The 22845-nt window shown below is 39.5% G+C and overlaps 1 protein-coding gene across 1 annotated transcript; it reads right to left on the bottom strand.

The window, feature by feature from the left end:
• Window positions 1-1305: 1305 nt before the first annotated feature.
• Window positions 1306-17415, bottom strand: frk (fyn-related Src family tyrosine kinase). Its single transcript, XM_042094622.1, has 8 exons — window positions 16684-17415; window positions 10664-10785; window positions 5924-6087; window positions 5467-5635; window positions 5218-5376; window positions 3596-3777; window positions 2990-3149; window positions 1306-2573 (listed from the first exon to the last, which is right to left on the bottom strand). The coding sequence occupies exons 1-8, from the start codon at window positions 17064-17066 to the stop codon at window positions 2365-2367; spliced, it is 1548 nt and encodes a 515-aa protein (XP_041950556.1). The 5' UTR covers window positions 17067-17415; the 3' UTR covers window positions 1306-2364.
• Between the last annotated feature and the right edge of the window lie 5430 nt (window positions 17416-22845).

Below are 22845 nucleotides of genomic sequence, written 5' to 3'. Positions count from 1 at the left end.
TATGCAAATTTCATCCAGGACAATTTACATTCAAACAAACTAAACCAATACAGTATATACATAAGCATGCATGATTTGAGTCTGATATAAAGTGAAAAATCAACATACATGTACATCATTCATGCTTGTGGAAAATGTTTAATTTCGCTCATACCTGACAGTGCAACACCACCATAAGTGCTGCCCTGATAAGAGATATTGTGACACCAAACATTTCGGCTAATATAAGTGGAAGAAAAGTTCCTTCAAATATTCATTTGAGGTGCTGAATAATCCATGCATCAGCTAAACTGGTTCCTCCAGCTGGGGCTCTGAATAGGGGGGTGTGAGAGGCCGAGGTGGCGCGCTGAGAGCGCCAGGGACAGGGCCCGGGCAAACTCCCATGGGAGCCGACGAGGTGTCTCCTGAGGAGCCACAGGGTCACAGACTGCATTTGAAGCCCATTCCATCACTCAACAACCATGTTCTGGCCAACGAGGCTACTCAGACACGTTGTAGGCTACAGTGCCCAGGTGTGTCTCCAGAGCTGAGAAGCAGGAACGGCAGAGAGCTTTCGTGGTTAGCCACCACTGAGCATATAGTGAAGAGCAAGCCTGGCCTCCAGATGAGGTACAGGGCAAACGGCAAAGCATGAATTATTCCTCTGTGCATCTGCACATTTTCCTCTCCAGATTCCTGACTTGTATTAAGTTTAATAGAATGTAATAGCTACACATTACATTTGCAGTGATACTTAAATTAAAAGTAGTGTTAACATGCGAGTTAAAATGGACACAAAAAAACTCAGCAATACTGACATACAGTGCAATGTATTTTAGCAGCCTGACTGACATAACCATGTCTAATGGGAAATAGGGGTGGGCCATACTACTCCAAGTCCATGGCTTAGTGACTAACCAGGTTAAGGTAACCTCCTACTAGAAATCTTCAATCTCAAATCCCAACAGCAGTACTCTTCTCTTAGGCAGGCTTCACTGATTACTCAGAGTTCTTTTATCACTAAAACACATACTCGGAATACCTCTGTACGCTTGGTTCACCAGCTCCCCCCTGTGGCATCTACAGAGTATTACATTCTCAGAGTTAAACAGCAAAAGCCTCAGTCAGATTTTGAACAGAAAGACACGCGACCACGTTTTACAGAAATATTTTCATTTTAATATTTTTTTTTTGATAGAGAAATATTTTTTATTATTAAAAATGTATACTTCAAAAGGACAATTAAAGGCAACTGAAACACAGGTCACAAAAATGCTACCATGGTTAAGTCAATTGTGTCCCTCCAAACAAATAAATTACATGTGACACATTAAATCTCTTATTTATTTCATGCTGTGCAACTGTAACTGCCTGTTCATTACACACATTAAGGGAAACCCATTCCAAATCTTTCAGTCATTAAAAAGTAGATCAAGGAAAACAAATAAAATCACTGAACTGTCTACCCTTAGCAAGGATAAAAACAGCAAAAAAACACAATACCTTCATGTTAACTGCTTATTTGGTCAGATCACTGTGATTTGTCCTTCATAAGAGCACTTTCAGGTGTGTAATGTACATGATCATGCCAAAGATATGTTCTGTCAAACCATACTATTATGATTGTTGTTATTATTTAGTAAACTTTAGTTTCAACTCTACAGTTTCTCTTTGTGTAATAGCTTTTAAATTGTGTTGGTGAGGATGATTCTTCAACGGAGAGTATGTGACTGAACTGGCCATACGAATGAACATAATGACCCTACGTTATGGAACAAGGATTTAATGAAGCAAAGCTGTTCCTCTTTTTCAAAGAGGTGTCAGACTCTGACAAAGGCAGTTACAGAACAGCATTCTGATGAGTCACGACCCATAAACAGCTGGACCACATCTGTCCCGCATAGATAGACAACAAGTTGAGCAGGTTTATCAGGTCAGGCAGTAATCCTTCCATCCAAACACTTACAGATACACGACGTTAAAGACTGCATTATAGTCACTATAACCAAGCCTACAGTAAACAAGGCTACCCTCATGTTCACAGTGCTGCCGATACGACTGCCAGACACTACGGTACACTGGCAGGTCTATAAAAAGTGCTTTCAGTTGACAAAACAACAACTGTTGTCAGAGTTTCTCCTCTCAACACATCCTGACACAATACTACAACAGATACTTCCACGCCATGGTCCAAATGACATCAGTGAAATGTCATGACAGGGTTTTTATCTGAAGTCATTCTTTCTAATAATAGATGACTTATTGGAGTGTGTTTTCTCTTCCTTCTCCGGATCCCACATTAACTAAGTGGACATGATCGCATTTGGCTTTTTGCAAGTGTTACAGGACTATTACAAAAGGTTGCAGAATTAGTAGCAACCCTAACTAGTAGTGGTTGGCATCGTCATAAGATGTCAAGTCCATGTCAAAGAAATCTTCCAGCTTCCACTGAAGGGTCTCAAAGGTGGGCCTGTTGGCGGGCTGTTCTGTCCAGCACTCCTGCATGATCTCGTACATGACTTTGGGGCAGTGGGGAGGGCAGGACATGCGGTAGCCATTGGGTAGTTGCTGCACCACCTGGTAGTTGGTCATGGCTGAGTGACAGAAGAGGTAGATTATTAACATGCCTTTACAGGAATTCTCGGAGACTTCCTGTTGAGGTGTACGAGAAACACCAGCGGGAAATCACTAAAGAGAATGCACTGCATACTTTGACATTGTGTTGCTAACCATAATGACTTGGAGGCAAGTTTGGTTATGATTCAAACAGTATGTTTAGGAGAAACCATTGAGGGGCTGACATATCTCATGACTGATGCATACATAAGCTGTGGATGAAAAAGATTCAGGATTTATGGGTGGACTCTTTCTGAAAAAAAATAAATAAGAAAAAGGCCGTCTGCTGGACAATTCAGTGTTCGCTTAGGGCTAGTGAAATTTACAAAAAGAGAAAACTGTTAAAACACATACAAAGATAGACAAGACCTAGACAAAGTAAGCCCAGCCTTACTTGGATATGGCATTTGACCGAAGGTCATAATTTCATAAAGTAGGATGCCAAAGGACCACACGTCAGACTTGATGGTGAACTTGTTGTCATGGATGGCCTCAGGTGCTGTCCATTTCACAGGGAACTTGGTACCCTCTTTGGCTTGATATACATTCTCATCCTGAAAGAGATATATTTCTAGATCATCAGTCTCATCATGTAATCAGATGAGCAACATATCACGACTGAAGATGTCCATGGTCAAATGTGAGAAGTATTAACAGAACTATATCTAAACCAAAAAGTTTAAAAGGTTTGATTCCAAGAGGTTATACAGAAACATTCTGTGAGGTCTAAGAGGAAGAACCTGTAGATCTAGCTTTGTTGACATTCCTTCATGATGTCCTACGTTTCTCGTAGTCTTGGAGGATGTTGAAAACAGACTATCCAGATGGTATGTACACAAAGGGCATTCTTATTATCTCTACAATGTCATCAAACAGGCTTAGAAAGCTATTACTTGAAAGAAAACCAACATTGGTAAGTCAAGGAAAACCTAAGAGTGACAACTCATGAAACTTGTGAAGAGAGTCTAAGAGTGACAACAGAATATCAGTAAGATCATACCATGAAGACCCGTGCCAAGCCAAAGTCAGCAACTTTGCAAATATTATTCTCCCCAACGAGAACGTTTCGGGCAGCTAGATCTCTGTGGATGTAATTCTGGAGCTCAAGGTAGGCCATTCCAGCAGCCACTTGAGCTGCCATCTCGATCTGATCAGAGACCCGCAGTTTTGTACCACCCTCCTCTGAGAAAAGTGGTGGAAAAAAGGTTTTAAAAAGTCAGAAAGTATGTAGACAGTCTTTAAAGGCTGTTAAAGCAATAAATGCTTAAAACACTGTGCCAAAGATGGTGGATATTAATAGGAATGCTATCAGGGCCATACAAACGGATGTCCTGAGATGAAGTGTAGTGACCAACAATAGGATCTATCTTACACTATTAACAGACTACATTTACAGACAAAGAGATGGGTGGAGACTTTGGTTGCAGTCTGTTATTCAAAAGGCACACCTTACTCTATGTAGTTCTAATAATAACCCGGATCATTCCTGTCACTCTAATACATGACAACAAACTTTGAATATAAACTTGCACTCACATAATCAACATTAACATTATAAGGTTACACTATAGCATAGTATGATTTGATCTCCAGGAAGGCAATCAAGTCTTTCCTTCAGTGCGCACTCATGTCATAAAACTGAGATAGCGCTAGCTAGTATCTACGTGCCTGTCTTAAGACAAACGCCCTCATTCAGTTTATTTCAGTTAGACTTTGATCCTCTTTTCTTGCCACAGTCATGAGCAAAGGTAAACTTCAAACAGGACGCCATGACAAAGCCTGAATGAACGGAGGAATTCACTTCTGAGATAATTTAGAGAAAATTAGCCATCCATCTATCCATTCTTTTGTACATCTCCTCATCTTTAATATTATTGTAAAGGATAAGTGAATAGAGACATAAATATGTGATAAAGTTCTGTGTTACAGCCTTCTTGCTCATGACTGACATGTTATGCAAAGCTATTTTTAGATCTGATTAGATTTGTCTGCATCCACCAATACACACAGCAGACTACATTGGGAACATTTCTTTCTGGTAAGAATTCCACAGAACATTTGCTGAATGTATATGTGCATTCAATTGAAAAAAAAAATGTTCCACTGGTTTGAGTGAGCACCACATCACCTGGTATAATGAAAGTTTGAACTACTGAGGCAGAGTGAAATGGTGTCTTAATAAGTACAGTATACTATACTAAACGGCATCATGTTTTCAAGGCCAAAGACCAGCACAGGTGCCCATCTTGGCATCAGAAACTCTCAGAGAATCTCACTATTTGCCCATCTACAATGTTATTATTTACATCTTGCAAAGGAAAAAGCGACCTTGATCACTCAAACTTCTTTGAAGTCTTTAATGAGTTGGTCAGTTCCTCAAGGTAAGGTGTGTTTATCCCTTGATGTCCAATTTAATGTTCGAAACTGTTAGAAATCTGAAATTCTATGTAATATGTCTTAGCAAAATCTATAGCATAGCTTTTACAAAAGGTAATTCTAAAAATACAGTGAGTGATCTCAATCCCTACATATCTCCAGCACATATCACTCAAGTAATCAGTGGCAGCGTATAATTGGGGGAGGCGGGGCAGGTGAGTGTGGGACTGTGGGGTGCACTCCTACTCTGCAGGTATTCCAGCAGACTCCCATTCTTCATCAGCTCCGTGATGATGTAGATGGGCTCCTCCACCGTGCACACAGCATACAGCTGGATCAGCTTGGGGTGCCGCAGCCTCTTCATGATCTGAGCCTCGCCCAGGAAATCCTGAGTGTCCATGGTCCCTGATGGAATGACAGTGAGTTGGATACCGGTTAGTCTCGCACTAGTACCTGAGGGGCACTTCACTGAGCTCACCGAGTCTTGATGTTCACCTGGTTTCAGAGTCTTTACAGCAACAGGTGTGGTGTCATTCCAGATTCCCTCGTGCACTTCCCCAAACTGTCCAGCCCCCAGCTTGCGTAAAAGGCGCACTGAGCTGCGGTCAATCTCCCATTGGTCCGCAGTGTTGTAGGACAGTCCATGTGTCTGAGGAGCCTCCATCTGAATAGGGGCAAACACCAGAACATTAGAAGACAAACTTCAACTTAAGTCATGTTCATCCTCCAGAGTAAGAACATGCAGGTCTAGTGTTGAATAGCCTAGTACATAATCATTAAGGTGTTTGTGTACAACTTGCAGGTCTAGTGTTGAATAGCCTAGTACATAATCATTAAGGTGTTTGTGTACAACTTGCACTTTGGCTTAAAATTCATAGCGGGCATCAACGTGGATAAAGTTCCAAAGAACCTTCCAAGCCAGAAAGGAAACAAGACATCATTGACATCTCACCTTTTTGCATGGTTGCAAGAGACGCAGACACAGGCCATCTTCTTTCTTTGAGTAGTGCTCCACAAGCAGTTTCAGAGTCGGAAAGGTCCGGTTCCTAGAAACATAGTACTCTCCCGTCTCTGTTTTTCTAATTTTGTAGTGTTTCACTTTACCCTTGTCCAGAACTGTGGGAACAGAGAGGGAACCCATGACGAGGTGTATGACAGATTATGTAGATGACGCACATTCATTAAATGACACATGTAAAAGGCGTATAAAACACATTGGGTTGTTGGGGAACACATATCTATAGGCAAAAGTATGGTACTATTTGAATAAAAAGCATAACTGCAAACGTGTCCATCAGATTGACTCATGTTCAGTCACATTTCTATGGAATAAGTATGAGCTCAAATGTCACAACTTTACCCAAAGACCATTTTCTAGACCAAATGCTATCAGCCGTTTTATCAGAGGACAACTAGAAAATGTAATTGAGGAAATTACCAGTGCATGAAAATATAAACATACTGTATATTAACATAAAATGCCAAACAAACTTTTATTTGGAAACAGTTGGCAGGAGTCATAGTTGATAACAACTGACAGTTGAAATGGCTGAACAGTTAAATAGTTGAGTAGTTTAAATAGTTAAATTATTTAATAGTGAATTATTGTAGTGAGGACATTTATTTTGAAACAGTTGTGGGCAGAGGTAATAGTAGTCTTAAGAGAGCCAGATTGTATGCTTAAAGCCTGAGACAGAGTATATAGTTTAAAAGTTGAATGTAGATAGTGTAATGGATGTTGATAGACAGAAAGTTGAATGGATGTTGATAGGCAGATTGTTTAATGGATGTTGATGGATAGTTTAATGGGTGGATGAGTGAATGGTTTAAAGAGGATGAATGGATAAAGTTGGATGGAATGTGCCTTATATCCTTGTAGAATGGAGAGACACAGAGAGAGTTGAAAATGCTAAAGTTGTGATGTAAAATATCATGTATAGTTAAAACAGATAATACAGAGATGGTTACTACGGTGATGCTAGGATAGACATAGTGGTTGCATAGCTTAATAAAAGTTGATAGTTTAAACGTAGACTGTTTAAAAGCTGAATGTAGATAGTTTAAAAGTTGTTGATAGACAGTAGATAGTTTAAAAGTTGTTGATAGGCAGCTAGTTTAATAGATAGTTTAATATATAGTTTGAAAGTAGACTGTTTAAAAGTTAAAAGGTAAATAGTTTAAAAGTTGTTGACAGACTGGAAGTTTAATGAATGTTGATATTCAAATAGTGTAATGGCTGTGTATAGGTAGATATTTGATGATAACTTAAAGTTGGAATGGCTCTAATGTTTGCTAGCAGTTATGCTAAGATTTTTAACTATGCTAACCATGTTACTTAGCCAACTTAGCTAACGTTTTCTAGCAGTTTTGCTAAACATGCTAACTATGCTAGCAATGCTACTTAGCTAACTTAACTAATGTTTTCTAACAGTTTTGCTAAACATGCTAACTATGCTAGCAATGCTACTTAGCTAACTTAACTAATGTTTTCTAACAGTTTTGTTAAACATGCTAACATGCTAACTATGTTAATCATGTGACTTAGCTAACCTAGCTTATCATTTTTAATAGTTATGCTAACTATGTTAACTAGCATGCTAACAATGTTAACATGCTAACTATGCTAATTATGTGACTTAGCTAACCTAGATAATCATTTTTAGTAGTTATGTTAACTATGCTAACTAGCATGCTAACAATGTTAACATCTTAACTATGCTAATTATGTGACTTAGCTAACCTAACTAATCATTTTTAGTAGTTATGCTAACTATCCTAACTAGCATGCTAACTATGTGACTTAGCTAACCTAGCTAATCATTTTTAGCAGTTATGCTAATAAGCATGCTAACAATGCTGACATGCTAACTATGCTAACTAGCTACAGTGGGTAGGAGTCATAGTCGATGACAAGTAACAGTTACAATGGCTGAACAGTTAAAAAGTTCAGTAGTTTAAAGGGTTAAATTGTTTAATAGTGAAATATTGTAGTGAGGACTTTTATTTTGAAACAGTTTTTGGCAGAGGAAGCAGTTGAACAGGATGTGTAGTCTTAATAGGGCCAGTTTGTATGCTTAAAGCCTGAGACTGGCAGTTGATCCAGGTGGCCTGAACACCTGCCATAGGATTCTAATTGCTTAACGGCCGTATTATGATGTCACAATCGGCAATGTTAAGTCTATGGGGATTTTTAAAAAGTTTTTCTTTAATAGTTTAAAAAGTATAAAAGTTTCAAAGTTGAAAAGTCATACCAACCCGATCTGTTTGAAGACCTACGTTACAAAGTTTGAATGAAGTTTCTAAGTTAAACTGTTCAAGAGAAATTGCGTACGGAAAAAGTGGTAAGCGGAATAATAATAAGAAGAAGAAGTTGTTGAAGTTGCCTAGGAAGAACAGTACAGTGCATTTTCATGCACTGTAATAATAATAATAAGAAGACTTTGGATAACAGAACAGTGCATTTTCATGCACTGTAATAACTCAGCTTTATCACTTTTTACCTTCATTAACTACAGAGCCTATTGCAAAAGTACAGTACAAGATATACAGCAGGGCTGTTCTGGAATGAGGAAACAGGGATATTGCGCCCAGGTGAACCGTTCCTAGCCTGACTACCAGACTCCTTCTCAAATCTCAATTCAGGTTGAGAATGGGTCTGGGGACCTTTCATTCACTTCTGATTTCCAAGGGGCATAATCATCAGTGAAATTAAACTGAAATTGGTGCACTTAACTTTTACCAAAGCTTTCCACAAGAACAGCAAACACATTTGTCTTGTAAACAAAGGTTTTAAATACAGAGTTTGGTTCCAAAACACTATAAAACCATTTTTGAAATCATTAATAAGTCATGTTATTTAATTGTGTATTTCAGGTAATATCAATAATATGAATAATGAAGATAAATCAAATAACAATCAATTACAGTACCACTGACATTACCTGGAAAACAAAATTAAAATAAATGATTTATGAAAATTCATTTAAATTGAGGATATATCATTTTGGAGCCAAACTCTTTGAATGCAGTTGTTTACTAATTCCATTGGTTGTGTTGAACAGCACTGTAAACTCCTCTGTCCATCATCATATAAAGCCCGCCCTGTGCTGGATAAGCGATTATAATCAGGTCTTAGGTTTTTGGTGATTCAGAAATCGGCTTCAACAACAATGTCAATGTCGGACAATGTCTAACAATGTCAAATTTGCTGACGAGTTCACCTGGGTTGACCCAAGCTAAATAGTTCATCTGGGTTGACCCAGGCTCAGGGCTTAAATTTCACTGCGGGATTGCGGGTATTGCGCATAATTTGTTCAAGTCCCGCAACTCTAGCCATCATAATGCGAGAAATTCCCGCATACACTTTTACAGCCTGTCTGATGACGTTAATATAGCCAATCATTAAGTGGCGTGAATGCGGTGCTATTGACCGGACTGATCAACTACCGAGTTGAATTGAACATAGCCTCATGCAGATGCACACACACACGGAGAGAGAGCGAGAGAGAGAACCACTTTGCGCTTACGCAAATAGGCTACGCTACCATGGCAAACTTTTACATCTGGAAAGAGCCCCTTGGTAACTATCCTGCTAGCTCAGGTCACGTCAACACTTGATCCCAGAAAGATTGTCTTCGATATGTTAGTTTTTTGAACATTTATTGTATCTAATGACATAGAAAACATAATGATTTGCATACACATACCGCACTATGCACAACTTTTATTCACTAGCGACTATAGCCTAAAACCGTCAGGTTGAAGGGGGGCTAATTACTCCATAGAATTACTCTCACGTATTTTCTTAAAGTGACAGGCACTCAATTACACCTACTCATCAGCAATGTGCACTCAATTGGACCTACACACCACATTAAAGATATGCCTAAGTGTTATAGGTTAAACGTCAATATGAGGCATTCAAATTACTAAATATGTTTAGCTACTAGTAAAATGCTATACTTTAAAAAAAATGCATTATTAAATAAATACACTCTATATGAATTCAAAAATATATGATAGAAACATATCACATAAGCTATCATTTTCAGTGTGTGTTTGTGTGTGTGGAGAGAGTCAAGCAGAATCTAGGATGTCCACTGTTGTGAATGATCCCACTACAGTATATGTTACTGATGACGTCAGGGTGGTGGGGGCCCCAAAATCAAACACTTTTTTTAAAAAAGTATCAAAGTATTGAAATCGCAATTCTTGACTTGGTATCAGAATCGACCCCCCCTCCCCCCCAAATTGTGTAAATCCCCCCTACATGAATAACCTAAGGGGGGAATTCCCCCCCCATTTTGAAAAATTAATTTTAAGCCCTGAGGCTAAATATTTAATCTGGGTTGACCCAGGCTAAATAGTTCATCTGGGGTTGACCCAGGCTAAATAGTTAATCTGGGTTGACTCAGGCTAAATAGTTAATCTGGGTTGACCCAGGCTAAATAGTTCATCTGGGGTTAACACAGGCTAAATAGTTCATCTGGGGTTGACCCAGGCTAAATAGTTCCCAGTAGGAATAAGGAAGTCGGAACTGTAATTGCAATCACATAAATTCCATCAGCACAGGAGTAATCAGCACAAAATGTTATGGGAAACAACAATAAGCCATATTCTGTCAAACATAAATGCAAACTTTGTGCTTCTTGATGACCAAAAGAAAATGGAGAAGCTGTTAGGGTTTCCTCACCTGACAGGGAATACTCTCCTTTCTGGCTCTCACAGTGTCTGATCAGGAAGGCCCCATGCGAATTGCCCTCGCCCTGCAGCAGTTTCTCTGCATCTAGCCTTTTTGTGTCCGCAAAGAACCATCTGCAAATTCACAATGGACATTACTTTGAGAATCTCCTATAAACTATAGTTCATACAAACACACCACTTTGTCTTACAGGTGTTACTTTCCATTCATGTTATTTGCCATTGAACAATTATCCAGAGACTGAGACCATTCTTAACAGATCCAGCAGCACCATGAAATGAGTGTTCCATGCATCAAAAGTTGTTTTGACATTTTGTTTTATTTGTTTGTTTTGTCTACCTGTAACATGAGCAAGTGGTTTGGTTTAATTTCAGTTGATGAAGTCTGACTGACCTGATAATGAGGATTCATTAAGCGTGAGTGCTGACTACACAAATGCCAGATGAAGTAAGATGAGATTGTGATGAGTGGAATGAGATTTGGATACATTTTTGATATTTGCCACATGTAGGCTAGTGTTGCTGTTACAATAACAGAAAGGGAAATGCCAATGAAATTATTTAGTGTGAAACTAAGCCTATATTGACTGTAAAATGATGAATAACACCGACTAGCTTATCAAGCATCCAGGCTTTAAAACCTGGAGCTGAGTGTCATTGACAAACAATCCTCAGTTGTCAGGCAGATCCTGTCTTGTTTCACTATACTACAAATTCTATGTTTCTTATGCAACATTGTGTATGTTCACAAAGCTCTATGAATGTAATAAAGATTATCTAGTTGCACTGTAAACGTGAACTCTCAGAGATGTGGGTTCCACAAAGCACCCTTTCTATATTGATTGCACTGAGTAATTCAAGTTAATGATTAACCAAACCACAGCATTTCCGTCTTGGTGGGAATGATTAACTGTGGTTTGACCCTGTGTTAAAACGTCAGTAAAACACTTGTTCTTTTGCAGTATAGTAGATTCACACCACTTAATACACACAAAACACTTTGTGATAAAGAGTAACCATGACACTGAAAGAACCTCAAAACCAAGTGCAACATGTAGGCCTTGTGTGTTTCAACAGTGGGTTTGAACATTAGCAATTCCACCTTAGGTTGGTTTTCCTTTGCTACACACAAAAACACATTGTGTTGCTGTCTTCATTATTTGCTGTAACATAGGAGGAGGTCAGAAAAGGTTCATTTTAGAAGATAATTTTAGAAAAGCCTACCCTAGTTCACCATAGCTCAAGGTTAGGATAGGCCTAACTAACTAACTAGGTGGGCTGTGAGACGAATTATGGCTATAGCACATTAAGGGTGCAGTGATTTTGTCCCCAAATAGGCCTAGGCCTACTTGTGAATGATTTAACGCTTGAGTCTTGCAATCAGGCTTGGAATTTCACCATTCTGGGGGCAAGGCCACTTGGCCTTCAGTTGGGCATATTTGGTGGGGGGCACAAAGGCCACATGTCAGGGCACCAAGGCCAAAGTTAAACAAACAGTAGTAGGCTATAAAAATGATCAAAGTTGTATTTAGCCTATTCACTGCAGTAGACCTGCATCACTGTATGAAACATTACAAAAACATGAAACATGACATATTACATATAACTGTAAATCATCTGATCATCTAATATTACAGATATCTAGGCTATATTTAACATTTATTTTATATTTGGCCTGTTATGAAATCATGTATTGAACAATTTAAGCACAGCTCAGCTTTAAGAAACTCAAATAGCCTAGATGCATGCTTAGATAGATAGATAGATAGATAGATAGATAGATAGATAGATATATACTTTATTGATCCCCAGGGGAAATTCAAGGTTGCTTAGCATTTTGTGATCATTAAGGCTACTTTCACAAACTCTTAGTCAGCTGTCCTCTGATTTACCGATATCTAGGCGACATTTGTAATATTTATTTTGTATTTGGCCCGTTATGAAATAATGTGGAACAATTTAAACACAGTGTAAAACTTAAAGCGCAAATTTGGAGACATCTATGCATGTTGAAATTTACTGCAAATTCAAAACGGGATTACTCTGGAACGGCTAACTGTACAGGGGGCTGCTTTACACCTTTGTGTTCGGTAAGGTCTGCTGTTTATTCTGATACATGGTTTGTCTTGTGTTAAACGAAGGGTTCGTGAAGTATTCCACCGAGATGAATGGGTAGGAAGATGGACGCAAAACCTTCAGTAGAATTTATGATTAAATTGAATGATATTATTTACTTTTCTCGCGAACCGTTCACGACAGCAATTAGCGGCTAACATCGTTTAAAAGCTGAGAAAAAGCCCTTTCATGTGATACTTGAGATGTCTGTGTGATGAGTAGGCTACTTCGCGAGTAGTTCAACTGAGAAGAATGGGTGAATTTGGACGCACTTTCTTTCTTGCACTGTCACTTTCTCCACTGCGTAAAATACTAAATTAATTTGTGCTGTGAATGCTAAGATTGTTTTGACAGGCCATAGGCTAAATAAATATCGCTATTAGTAGGACGCAAAGCAGAATATTGAAAGAAGGGGGCACCAAGGCCACCGTGGCCTGTAAACCTCTGATTTTCAAAGGGGCATCACGGCCAATGCAAGGGGCTACGACGGCCATGGCCGTCGTGGCCGCCATGAAATTCCTACCCTGCTTGCAATTATCGCTTTTAGATAGAAAATAGTCTAAAACTATCACAGCCTTTTTTTAAGCTAGGCTGCATGCCCAACCCATATCCTAACGCAGGGGCGCAGGAGATATTTTGAAAGTGAGGGGGACCAAATTGTGAACACAAACCATAGTGAGATCAGATTTCCCGATATCGGATCGCCACCTCTGGCCCACTTTCGACCATCATATTTTAAACTTGCCAGAATATTAAGATAATACCATTGATTGTTTTCAAAATATTTTTTGATTAAAATTGTCAAAACTGTGAGATGAGCACAACGCCAGATCTGCCCTCAGACCAGCTTCTTGCTATGTGCAATTATACTTTTATTTAATTTTTTTAGATTTATTTTACACTACTTGGGCCAATGGTAGAATACTCTAAAAGCAACATGATGTTGATATTTTATGAAGCCATGAATGAATCATCATGCCTATGATCCAAACATAGACTACATGATCAAATAGCCTAGTTAGGCCTACAGTACCTAAATTGTCTGGTATAAACCAAATCAACTCTCCACTATGTGTCTGCAGTTAATATTTATGCAATGTTAGAACATGTTGGCTTAACAAGTTACCAGTCCAGAACACACAGAAAATTGCAACAGAAAGTTGCCTTTATAATCAACTACTATTTGTTCCAACAGCATTTAAACAAAGCATTTATAAAATTGAAAAAATATATATTACATAAGAAGTAAAATAAAATACTGTTACTGTAGTAACTGTACGACATTATCCCAAGCTTCAAAGAGCTCCCCATGTCTGTGACAGCCAGACGTGACACCGCTAAATTCTCAGCTTGTTTATACCCCACACTGAACGCGTAAGAAAGGCCCATCACTCTGGGGTGTGGTAGCCTACTCTCTGGGATTTATGCACCAAGGTAACTGAAGTATCCAATTTGTGTCTTGAAATTATGTTTGAAATAAATGTCTTAGAACAAAAACTTTGGATAGGCCTATATACTTCTATTTTATAGTTAGGCTAGTGAAAACGAGTTGATCAGTAGGCTAGTTGAGTTTGTTATCAATAAACATAACAGCTAATGTCATGTTGAGCAGGAGATAGGCTACCATAAATCCTCAAATTATGCCCGGGATTGATTCTATTTATAGCCGGACAAATAAAAGGCAGGTTCCCATATTTGCCTATCAGTGGTGGAGGAAGTACTGAACCTCAGTACTTAAGTAAAAGTACAAATACACAGAGAAATATTTACTTTAGTAAAAGTAAAAGTACCACAATGACAACCCTACTTAAGTAAAAGTAAAAAGTACCTGCTTTTAAATGTATTTTAAGTATTAAAAGTAAAAGTATTTGCATAATGATTTATTCTCTTAATATCTATATTTTAAAAGGAAAAATCAGTATGGGCTGTGGCATTTTAATTAATCTAGTTTTAGGTTATACTCGACTAGATAGTTTTAAGTTAATGCAATTGTGCTTACCATCTGTGGCCCAGTTTACATTCTGACCTACAATTCTGTGACTGTAATTCTGGTTATCTACTAGGGTGATCTGCTGAGTAATATCATTCAGCAAAACACGAGAGCCTGAAGTTTAACGGGGTAGACAAGGGAAACGTCGGGTGGATCGTAATGCCAATTATGCTGATTGAACAGAAAAGTTGCTGAGAAAGGTGTCTTTATGATTAAGTTCAGTTTCACTTGCGCAGACGCATAGGCATTGAATGAGCGCTCACGTTACTACCCCCCAGTTGTAGGCTATGCATCTTTATTTAATCACACACAATTAAGGAATATTTCCTCATCTGGAAAATGTTACGTTTTTTCCGGCCACCGGTTCATTAATAGTCTACCATTCATTTGTGCCGCAAATGATCAGACGTGTGACAGAAGCATGGGCATAGCCTGATAGCAATCTCATCGGAGAGGAGGCCCTAACACTGCAGATAACAGACAGAGAAAGGCACAGAACACAGTTGCATGTACAGTGTAGCCATGGGTCTGGTGAATATAGCCTACCGAATGCAGATGGCTAAGCTCACGCTTTGCCTGGTCTAGACTAGAAGCTTATGTTTCTAAGAATGCACGTAGCGCTCCAGAATCTTTGGTAGCAACCCCCCGGTAAAACAAACGTGTTTGTCAGACAGAAAAAAACTGATCATAAAATGTATCGTAAAAAGGAACGATGGTGTTGTAGAAATGTAGCGGAGTAAAAGTACACATAATTGCTGTAAAATGTAACGAAGTAAAAGTCAAAAGTATGCACTATAAATTTTACTTAAGTAAAGTACAAATACGTGGGAAATGTACTTAAGTACAGTAACGAAGTATTTGTACTTCGTTACATTCCACCACTGTTGCCTATACCATACCAACAAGTGCCATCAGTCCACAGCACTAGAAGACATTGCTTCGATTTAGGTCAATGAAATAACACCTCTTCTTAATATTTTATTATATTGTTGGTTGGATTAATAAAGTCGTTTTCCTACCATGGGTCTCCAACACACGTTCTCAAGCTCATTGTCTTGCCGCCCCTTTCGAGCTAATTGCCAGAGGCTGAAGCTAGGCTGCCAGAGGCTGAGGCTACATTTAACGCAATTGTTGCGTGACTCAAGGCATAATTAAACAATAACTCAATTTAGGCTACTTGGCTACGCAAAAAGGTTTCTATTACAGCACAACCCCTATTCAATGAATGGCTGCCTTGTCTCGCAATAAATACCGGTGGAAATCCCGACACTTTTCCAACTGCATGAAACATAACAGTGAACCATCAAATATCTCCCAGAGTTCAGTGCCCATCAGTCCCAACATTTAGCAATATAATCAAACAGTCCAAAAGTAAAATTAGATCCCAAACCAAACCGAAAATGTTATGCTTTTGATGGCCTACCAGTATGCCGCTCCAAACGAAAAGCATCTCTAATGATGGTTGTTATAGACAAACTGGCTTCAGATATCCAACAGAGTAAATAGATTGTGCACTCTTACAGTACTGTAGATGGCTGTGGTTAGTGATGTGATGCTGTTAATGGAGAGTTTTATATATTTAGCGCAAACCATATAGGTTATTATTTATTTAGCGTATATAAGGCTTTTTTCCTTATCAAAAGTGAGGGGGACGACGGCCGTCTCTTCAGCACTGCGTGGGACATATTCCCCACGTCCCCCGTGCCTCCTGCGCGCCCCAGTCCTAACGATAGCCACAAATGTGTGCATCCTTAAACCAATTAATCAACATGCAAAGTGAACAGAAGAGCCATTCAATAGGTAATTCAGTTTAGTTTTCAAAACTGAACACATGAAGGAAAGGAAGGAAACTGGGTGAAAATACAATTACAGTCAATTGTACCAAGTATAGAGCCAATGCTACTTACGGTTCTGCGTCAAGAGTTTCAACTGCAGCCACATAGTTTGCTGGAATGTAACCCTTCTTGTTCGCCGAGACACCGGTGAGAGCCTTTGCATACCACCATTCGCCATGGCTTTTATCCAATGCCTCGAGTTTATCTCCAGCATTAAAAGTAAGATCGTCTTCGGTTCGGGCCGTGTAGTTATAGAGAGCTACATAGGCATATCCCGGTCTTTCCTTAGGTAAGGGTGGTGGCAGTTCACGCATGGGAGCCACAACCTGCAGATTTGTAATAACCACCGATTTGTCAACATCGTTCTTTCCAGGTCCACTGTTCTTGTTAAATCGGTTTAGGCATGGTCTAAAGACAGCCTCAAGACATTGCATACAACCTTCTTTAACGCTCATGACGACAAGAATCCCGCCGTTTAGTTTGAAGAACAGAATAAATCTGACTGAGATTCAATTGATTGCCGCTGCGTTCACCAGCTTCAGCCCCTCACATAATCCAAGTGAAATAGCCTATCAAAGGCACGGGAACTGTTAGTCCATCCAGAAAACACTCTAGGCTACACACGCGGTGGGATATCATACAGACTGGCATACATAGAACTTCTGTGTCTATCGTTATCCGATGTTCATGTTACTGAGTTTCCTGGTTACTTTTCCCCTCGAAACTTTCAACCCACGGAAATAGTCCAAACCCCAGCTTCACCTGTTCTAATGTTGTAGCGCCACTGTCAGACCAGATTGTCTAGTTGCGGAGCATATGGACCTTTAACCTTTAACCCATAAATTGCCTTGGAACAAATTCAGCTTTTTCATTGAGTGGAGTTGTATGAAATGCGCATTTCATACAACTCCACTCAATGAGCTTTACAGTTCCAAGAACATAAAAACAAGTTAACATAGGTAAATCAGAATATAGATGTGTGTGTGTGTGTGTGTGTGTTTGTGTGCTGTTACGCCCCTAGCGGTTGCTGTGTTCCTGCTGTGCTGGGCTGGGCCAGCCCTATAAAACATGCTGTTTAACGTTAATCCTGAGCAGGGATGTGCACAGGGCCTGCCCTCTTTGACTGCGATGCATCTTCCAAAAAATAAGAGATATATATATAATTTTCAGTAATTAAAGTTATCCGTTGCTACATCCGCCAACTATTTCTCTAGAGGCCATGGTATCGTAGGCTAGTTTCCAAAGGGGGAAATTCGTCTTCTAATTACAAAAAAAAAATATTGCTTTAATTTTGAAACTTGTCTTCAAGGTTTTCCTGCCTCTGTCATTTACGTATTCTCAGAAAGCAAAGGTAGCACTAAGACGTCGCTGTGCGAAACACATGAATTGTGGCATCGCCAGTTCAAATCATGATGCCTTGGCCGCAGCTGTCACCCTTAAACGTCCCACATACTCGACGCCGCTCGACGCACCCAAGGGGGCAGGCGAATTCCCGGAAGTAGAAGAATCGACGTAGGCTGGAGGGACCACCTCTCTGCTAACTCCCATAGAAGCCCATTCATTCTAGGATTTTTTTGAAATACCATAACTTCATATAACATATATCCTGTGCCGATATTGTAGCTTCTGTGTAATCCACATAAACACTACAAAGGCAAAACAGACTCCACTACCTCGTCCGTAACGTTGGTTACCCGTAAGAAGAGTGGTTAGCTTGTTCGGTTGGAGGGAAGCTAGCTTTGACGTAATCTCTTCTTCGCGCCGTAGGGAGATAACCGTATTGTTTGGATAAGAAGCTCAGTACACATTACTGTCTGACGGTAACTCATAAACAAAACCTAGCATACACGACCGTATGCCGTCGGAAAAGTGGAAAGAAGATTAGCTTCAAGGCTTTAACTTTTTTGTTTTGTTTTAGCATGACTGTTTTTGAAGATGATCAAGTATGGTAGCTTCAACATTAACACGTCTTGGTGAGGATGATATTAATAATAATACATAAATAAATGTTTAACTTTGATGACTTTGAAGGCGAAGGAAGTGTGAGAAGAATTTCTGTGTATCTATCATGTGAGTTACAAGATTCAGTTCGATGGCTAACGTCACAAAGTTAAGTGTGAGTCTGCGCAGTACTGGGGGGGACCAACTGAAAAATCGTTCTATTTGACTCTCCCATTGAAAACGACGGAGTCTGTTCGTCCAAGACTCACACTTAACTTCGTGACGTTAGCCATCGAACTGAATCTTGTAACTCATATGATAGATACACAGAAATTCTTCTCACACTTCCTTCGCCTTCAAAATTTAATCAAAGTTAAACATTTATTTATGTATTATTATTAATATCATCCTCACCAAGTCATGTTAATGTTGAAGCTACCATACATAATAATAATAATAATAATAATAATAATAAAGCTTTATTTGTATAGCACCTTTCATACACAGAATGCAGCTCAAAGTGCTTTACATTTGAAGCATGTAACACAATAATAGTCAGTCAGTCATTATCAATCACTTTTCTTTGCTGTTTATGTTATACTCAGCAACATATCAAAAATATAGAAAATGACGTCATAAGACTGGCAGCCTTAACCCTCTTACCCCCCACAAGCACGCCATATGGCAACTGTGGCAAGGAAAAACTCCCATATTCCAGGAAGAAACCTTGAGCAGAACCTGACTTAATAGGGGGAGCCCATCTGCTTCTGGCTGGCTGCGCCCTCCAATAGTAGCAGATGTAGAATAATCTGAAAATGTAGTCTACAGGATAAGATGAGTTAACTAAAAGCTTTCCTGTACAGGTATGTTTTCAGATCTTTTTTAAAAATATTTACTGAACTCGCCTGCTTGATGTACAGAGGCAGGGTGTTCCATAGTTTGGGGGCATAATGGATAAACGCAGCTTCTCCACTTTGTTTGTGGAGCACTTTGGGTACGATTAAAAGATTAGAATTGGATGATCTAAGTTTCCTTTGTGGTTGATAAGATATTAAAAGCTCAGAGATATATGAAGGTGCTATGCCATTCAGAGCTTTGTAAGTAATTAACATAACCTTAAAATCAATTCTATAGGAAATAGGGAGCCAGTGCAGTTCAGCCAACACAGGGGTGATGTGTTCTCTCTTCTTAGTCTTAGTTAAAAGTCTAGCCGCAGAGTTCTGTATGAGTGCCAATTTCTTTAGATGTTTTTTGGGAAGACCAGTGAAAAGTGCATTGCAGTAGTCTAACCTGCTAGTGATAAAGGCGTGAATTAGTTTTTCTGCATCTTGTTGAGTTAAAAAGGGCCGCACTTTGGACATGATCATCTTCAAAAACAGACAACAAAACAAAAAAGTTATAGCCTTGAAGCTAATCTTCTTTCCACTTTTCCGACCTACGGTCAATCCATCGAAAACCTCTGTAATGATTAGTGCCGTTTTTAAAAAAAAATAGGTTTACTTTTTTTATTATTATTAGGTTGCCTCTGTGTAATGCTTTACCTTAACATACGGTCGTGTATGCTAGGTTTTGCTTATGAGTTACCGTCATAGACAGTAAGGTGGACTGAGCTTCTTATCCAAACAATACGGTTATCTCCCTACGGCGCGAAAGAGAGATTACGTCAAAGCTAGCTTCCCTCCAACCGAACAAGCTAACCATTCTTCTTACGGGTAACCAACGTTACGGACGAGGTAGTGGAGTCTGTTTTGCCTTTGTCGTGTTTATGTGGATTACACAGAAGCTACAATATCGGCACAGGATATATGTTATATGAAGTTATGGTATTTCAAAAAAATCCTAGAATGAATGGACTTCTATGGGAGTTAGCAGAGAGGTGGTCCCTCCAGCCTACGTCGATTCTTCTACTTCCGGGAATTCGCCTGCCCCCTTGCTATGGACGCACCCGACCAGTAGCACGACAATGTGACGTCACAGAAGCGCCGTAACCATTTATAGAGCTGCACAGTCCCGCCCACAGCCGATGCCGGATGTAAAAATTCAATGCAATTTCTCCATTGACAATTGCGGTGTAAGCCATAAAAACTTAACTGCATGTGGTAGACTTAAAACCAGCTACGGTTGTACTAAGCGATTGTATATGCTCCTATAGACACCAAGAGTTCGTGGGGCACTAACCTTGTTTTGAGATAAATGCATTTTATTCGCGATCTCTTGGATAAGTACTTCATTACCCACAATCCTGAACAATCCCACAGCGATGCCTCTGATTGGTGGAAAGGCCGTTATGGTCATAGTTTGAAACTTTCTCAGCGAAAAATATTGACATGGCGGAGTCTTTTACTGCCTATGGCGAAAATCTTAATGTGATTAAAAACTTTCTTGACGAATATTGGTACTTGTATCAACAAGGATTGGGGTTTATACATCACACGAACTTAGTCAGGGCCAATACACTATCAAATAGACCACTGTAAATGTTTAAACACTCAAATTTTTTAGGTAGCACTAGCCGACAGGCTAACCTTTAGCATTTCCGACATTGTATGTCATTACATAATGCAGCTAACATTAGCCTACATGCTGCAACACAGGTATGAAATATATTATGTTTTAGTGAGTGTCCAAAGGGGTGAAAGCCACTTTAAATTGGGTCACATTATTGACTGTTGTGTGTCCGAGAGTCAGTTTGTGGGTTTTGTAAGGGCCAACATGAGGCACAAGACCTACAAAGTTGTGGTGAGTTAAGCAGGGAGGTTGGTAACGTTAATGCTGCTAGCAGTGCTAGTTAACATTAGCTAGGCTACTGTAGCCTTCATACTGTATGGTTCATATCAATCATTAACCTAGGAATACTTCGTGCATTTAATGAACATTTTGTGTAATAATTCACGGCAAATTAATAAACTGAATATGGTGGTCCAAGAGCAGACCATGCACCAGTCCATGCATCAGCCCGACTGAGCAGTGATGACAGCATAGGATGAGTCAGGTAACGTTATGAAGCACTGCCGTTAACGTTAACCGCTTTCACACACACGATATAAAACACACGATGATAAATATAAAATTCAATATCAAAACACTATTACACGATTACTCCTTAAATAACTGCTATTAACTGCACATTCACTATATAAAAATCACTGTTTGGAGGAAAGGGTTCGCGTGCGGTCACCGGTTGGAAATTATTTCGCGCTGGTTCGTGCATTGCTTATATATTATTCAGTGAGGCGCGGTGGTTTATGGGATGAGTAGTTCCTACGCTCGGAAATGAAAATATGTACACAGTCTTGTACCTTTTTTTGGATTTTCTCTTCGTTTTTTTACTCGAAATGATATGTTGTATGCTTATGAGTTATGCCGTAGCTGGTTAGCCTAAGACATGCTGTAAAACTCTTTAGATACGGATTTTTCCAAACGTCAATGGGACAAATGAATGGGAATCTTACATCCGGCACCTAACCGTGTTTTGGCTGTGGGCGGGACTGTGCAGCTCTATACTCGTGTGTGGTGGTCGCAACACTAGTTGCAATATTCTCCTGAACAGAGATGTCGCTGTTGTGAAAAGACTAACATTAACTACTTACACAGCAGAAGAAGCTGCAGTAAGAAACACCTGTAGCTAGCCTCTGTGATGGTACTTCAGACTTTGGTTGCTACTATTCACAACTACCATCATCATTATCATGTAGTTTCCAAGGTGTGTGCACAGGTAGATAGATAGATAGATAGATGGATATATAGATAGGTACTTTAGTCATACCGAGGGAAATTTTAATAATTTAAACAGTTTAGTTAGCTGGCTAGCTAGCTGAGTTTGTGTAATTTCCTGAAGTGGAAAGAGATTTTGTTCCGGCCTTAATAGATATCCTTTGTTTGAAAATAAATCGTTTCTATTCTTTCCTCTTAATTCCATGTGTTGCAACTCTCACTGGTAACTTTGTTAACTTATCCAGCAAACTATTAAAAATTCACGACTGTAACAAAACACTGCAACTCGCTTGCCCTCGAACTAGTCCATCTTCCTGTTTCCGCCTTGTCGCGCTCGTCTGAAAAAAAATGAGTGGTGCGCTACCGTGTGCTACACGGCCAAAACCCTGGCGCGCCAGAGAGATCTACGTCATTTTGACGTCACATTGTCGCGCTACCGGTCGGGTGCGTCAGGTATGTAGAAGCCATTAATTTTACGCTATGCTGGTGTCTGACGGTACCGATCCACTTGCACGACACTTCATTTTGTCGTGTCGCATTCCACTCTAGTCCTATGGGTGACGTCAAGCGACTTTAACG

The sequence above is a fragment of the Alosa sapidissima genome, chromosome 6, assembly GCF_018492685.1.
Source record: "Alosa sapidissima isolate fAloSap1 chromosome 6, fAloSap1.pri, whole genome shotgun sequence".
NCBI lineage: Eukaryota > Metazoa > Chordata > Actinopteri > Clupeiformes > Clupeidae > Alosa > Alosa sapidissima.
This window is presented reverse-complemented; position numbering and strand designations above follow the sequence as displayed.

Excerpts from the sequence above, each read along its gene's own strand:
- frk (XM_042094622.1), bottom strand. The coding sequence starts at position 17,066 with ATGAGCGTTAAAGAAGGTTGTATGCAATGTCTTGAGGCTGTCTTTAGA. Across the intron at positions 10,786-16,683 it reads GAAACTCTTGACGCAGAACC|ATGGTTCTTTGCGGACACAA; the intron begins GTAAGTAGCATT and ends GTGAATTTGCAG. Across the intron at positions 5,636-5,923 it reads TCTTGCAACCATGCAAAAAG|ATGGAGGCTCCTCAGACACA; the intron begins GTGAGATGTCAA and ends GCCCCTATTCAG.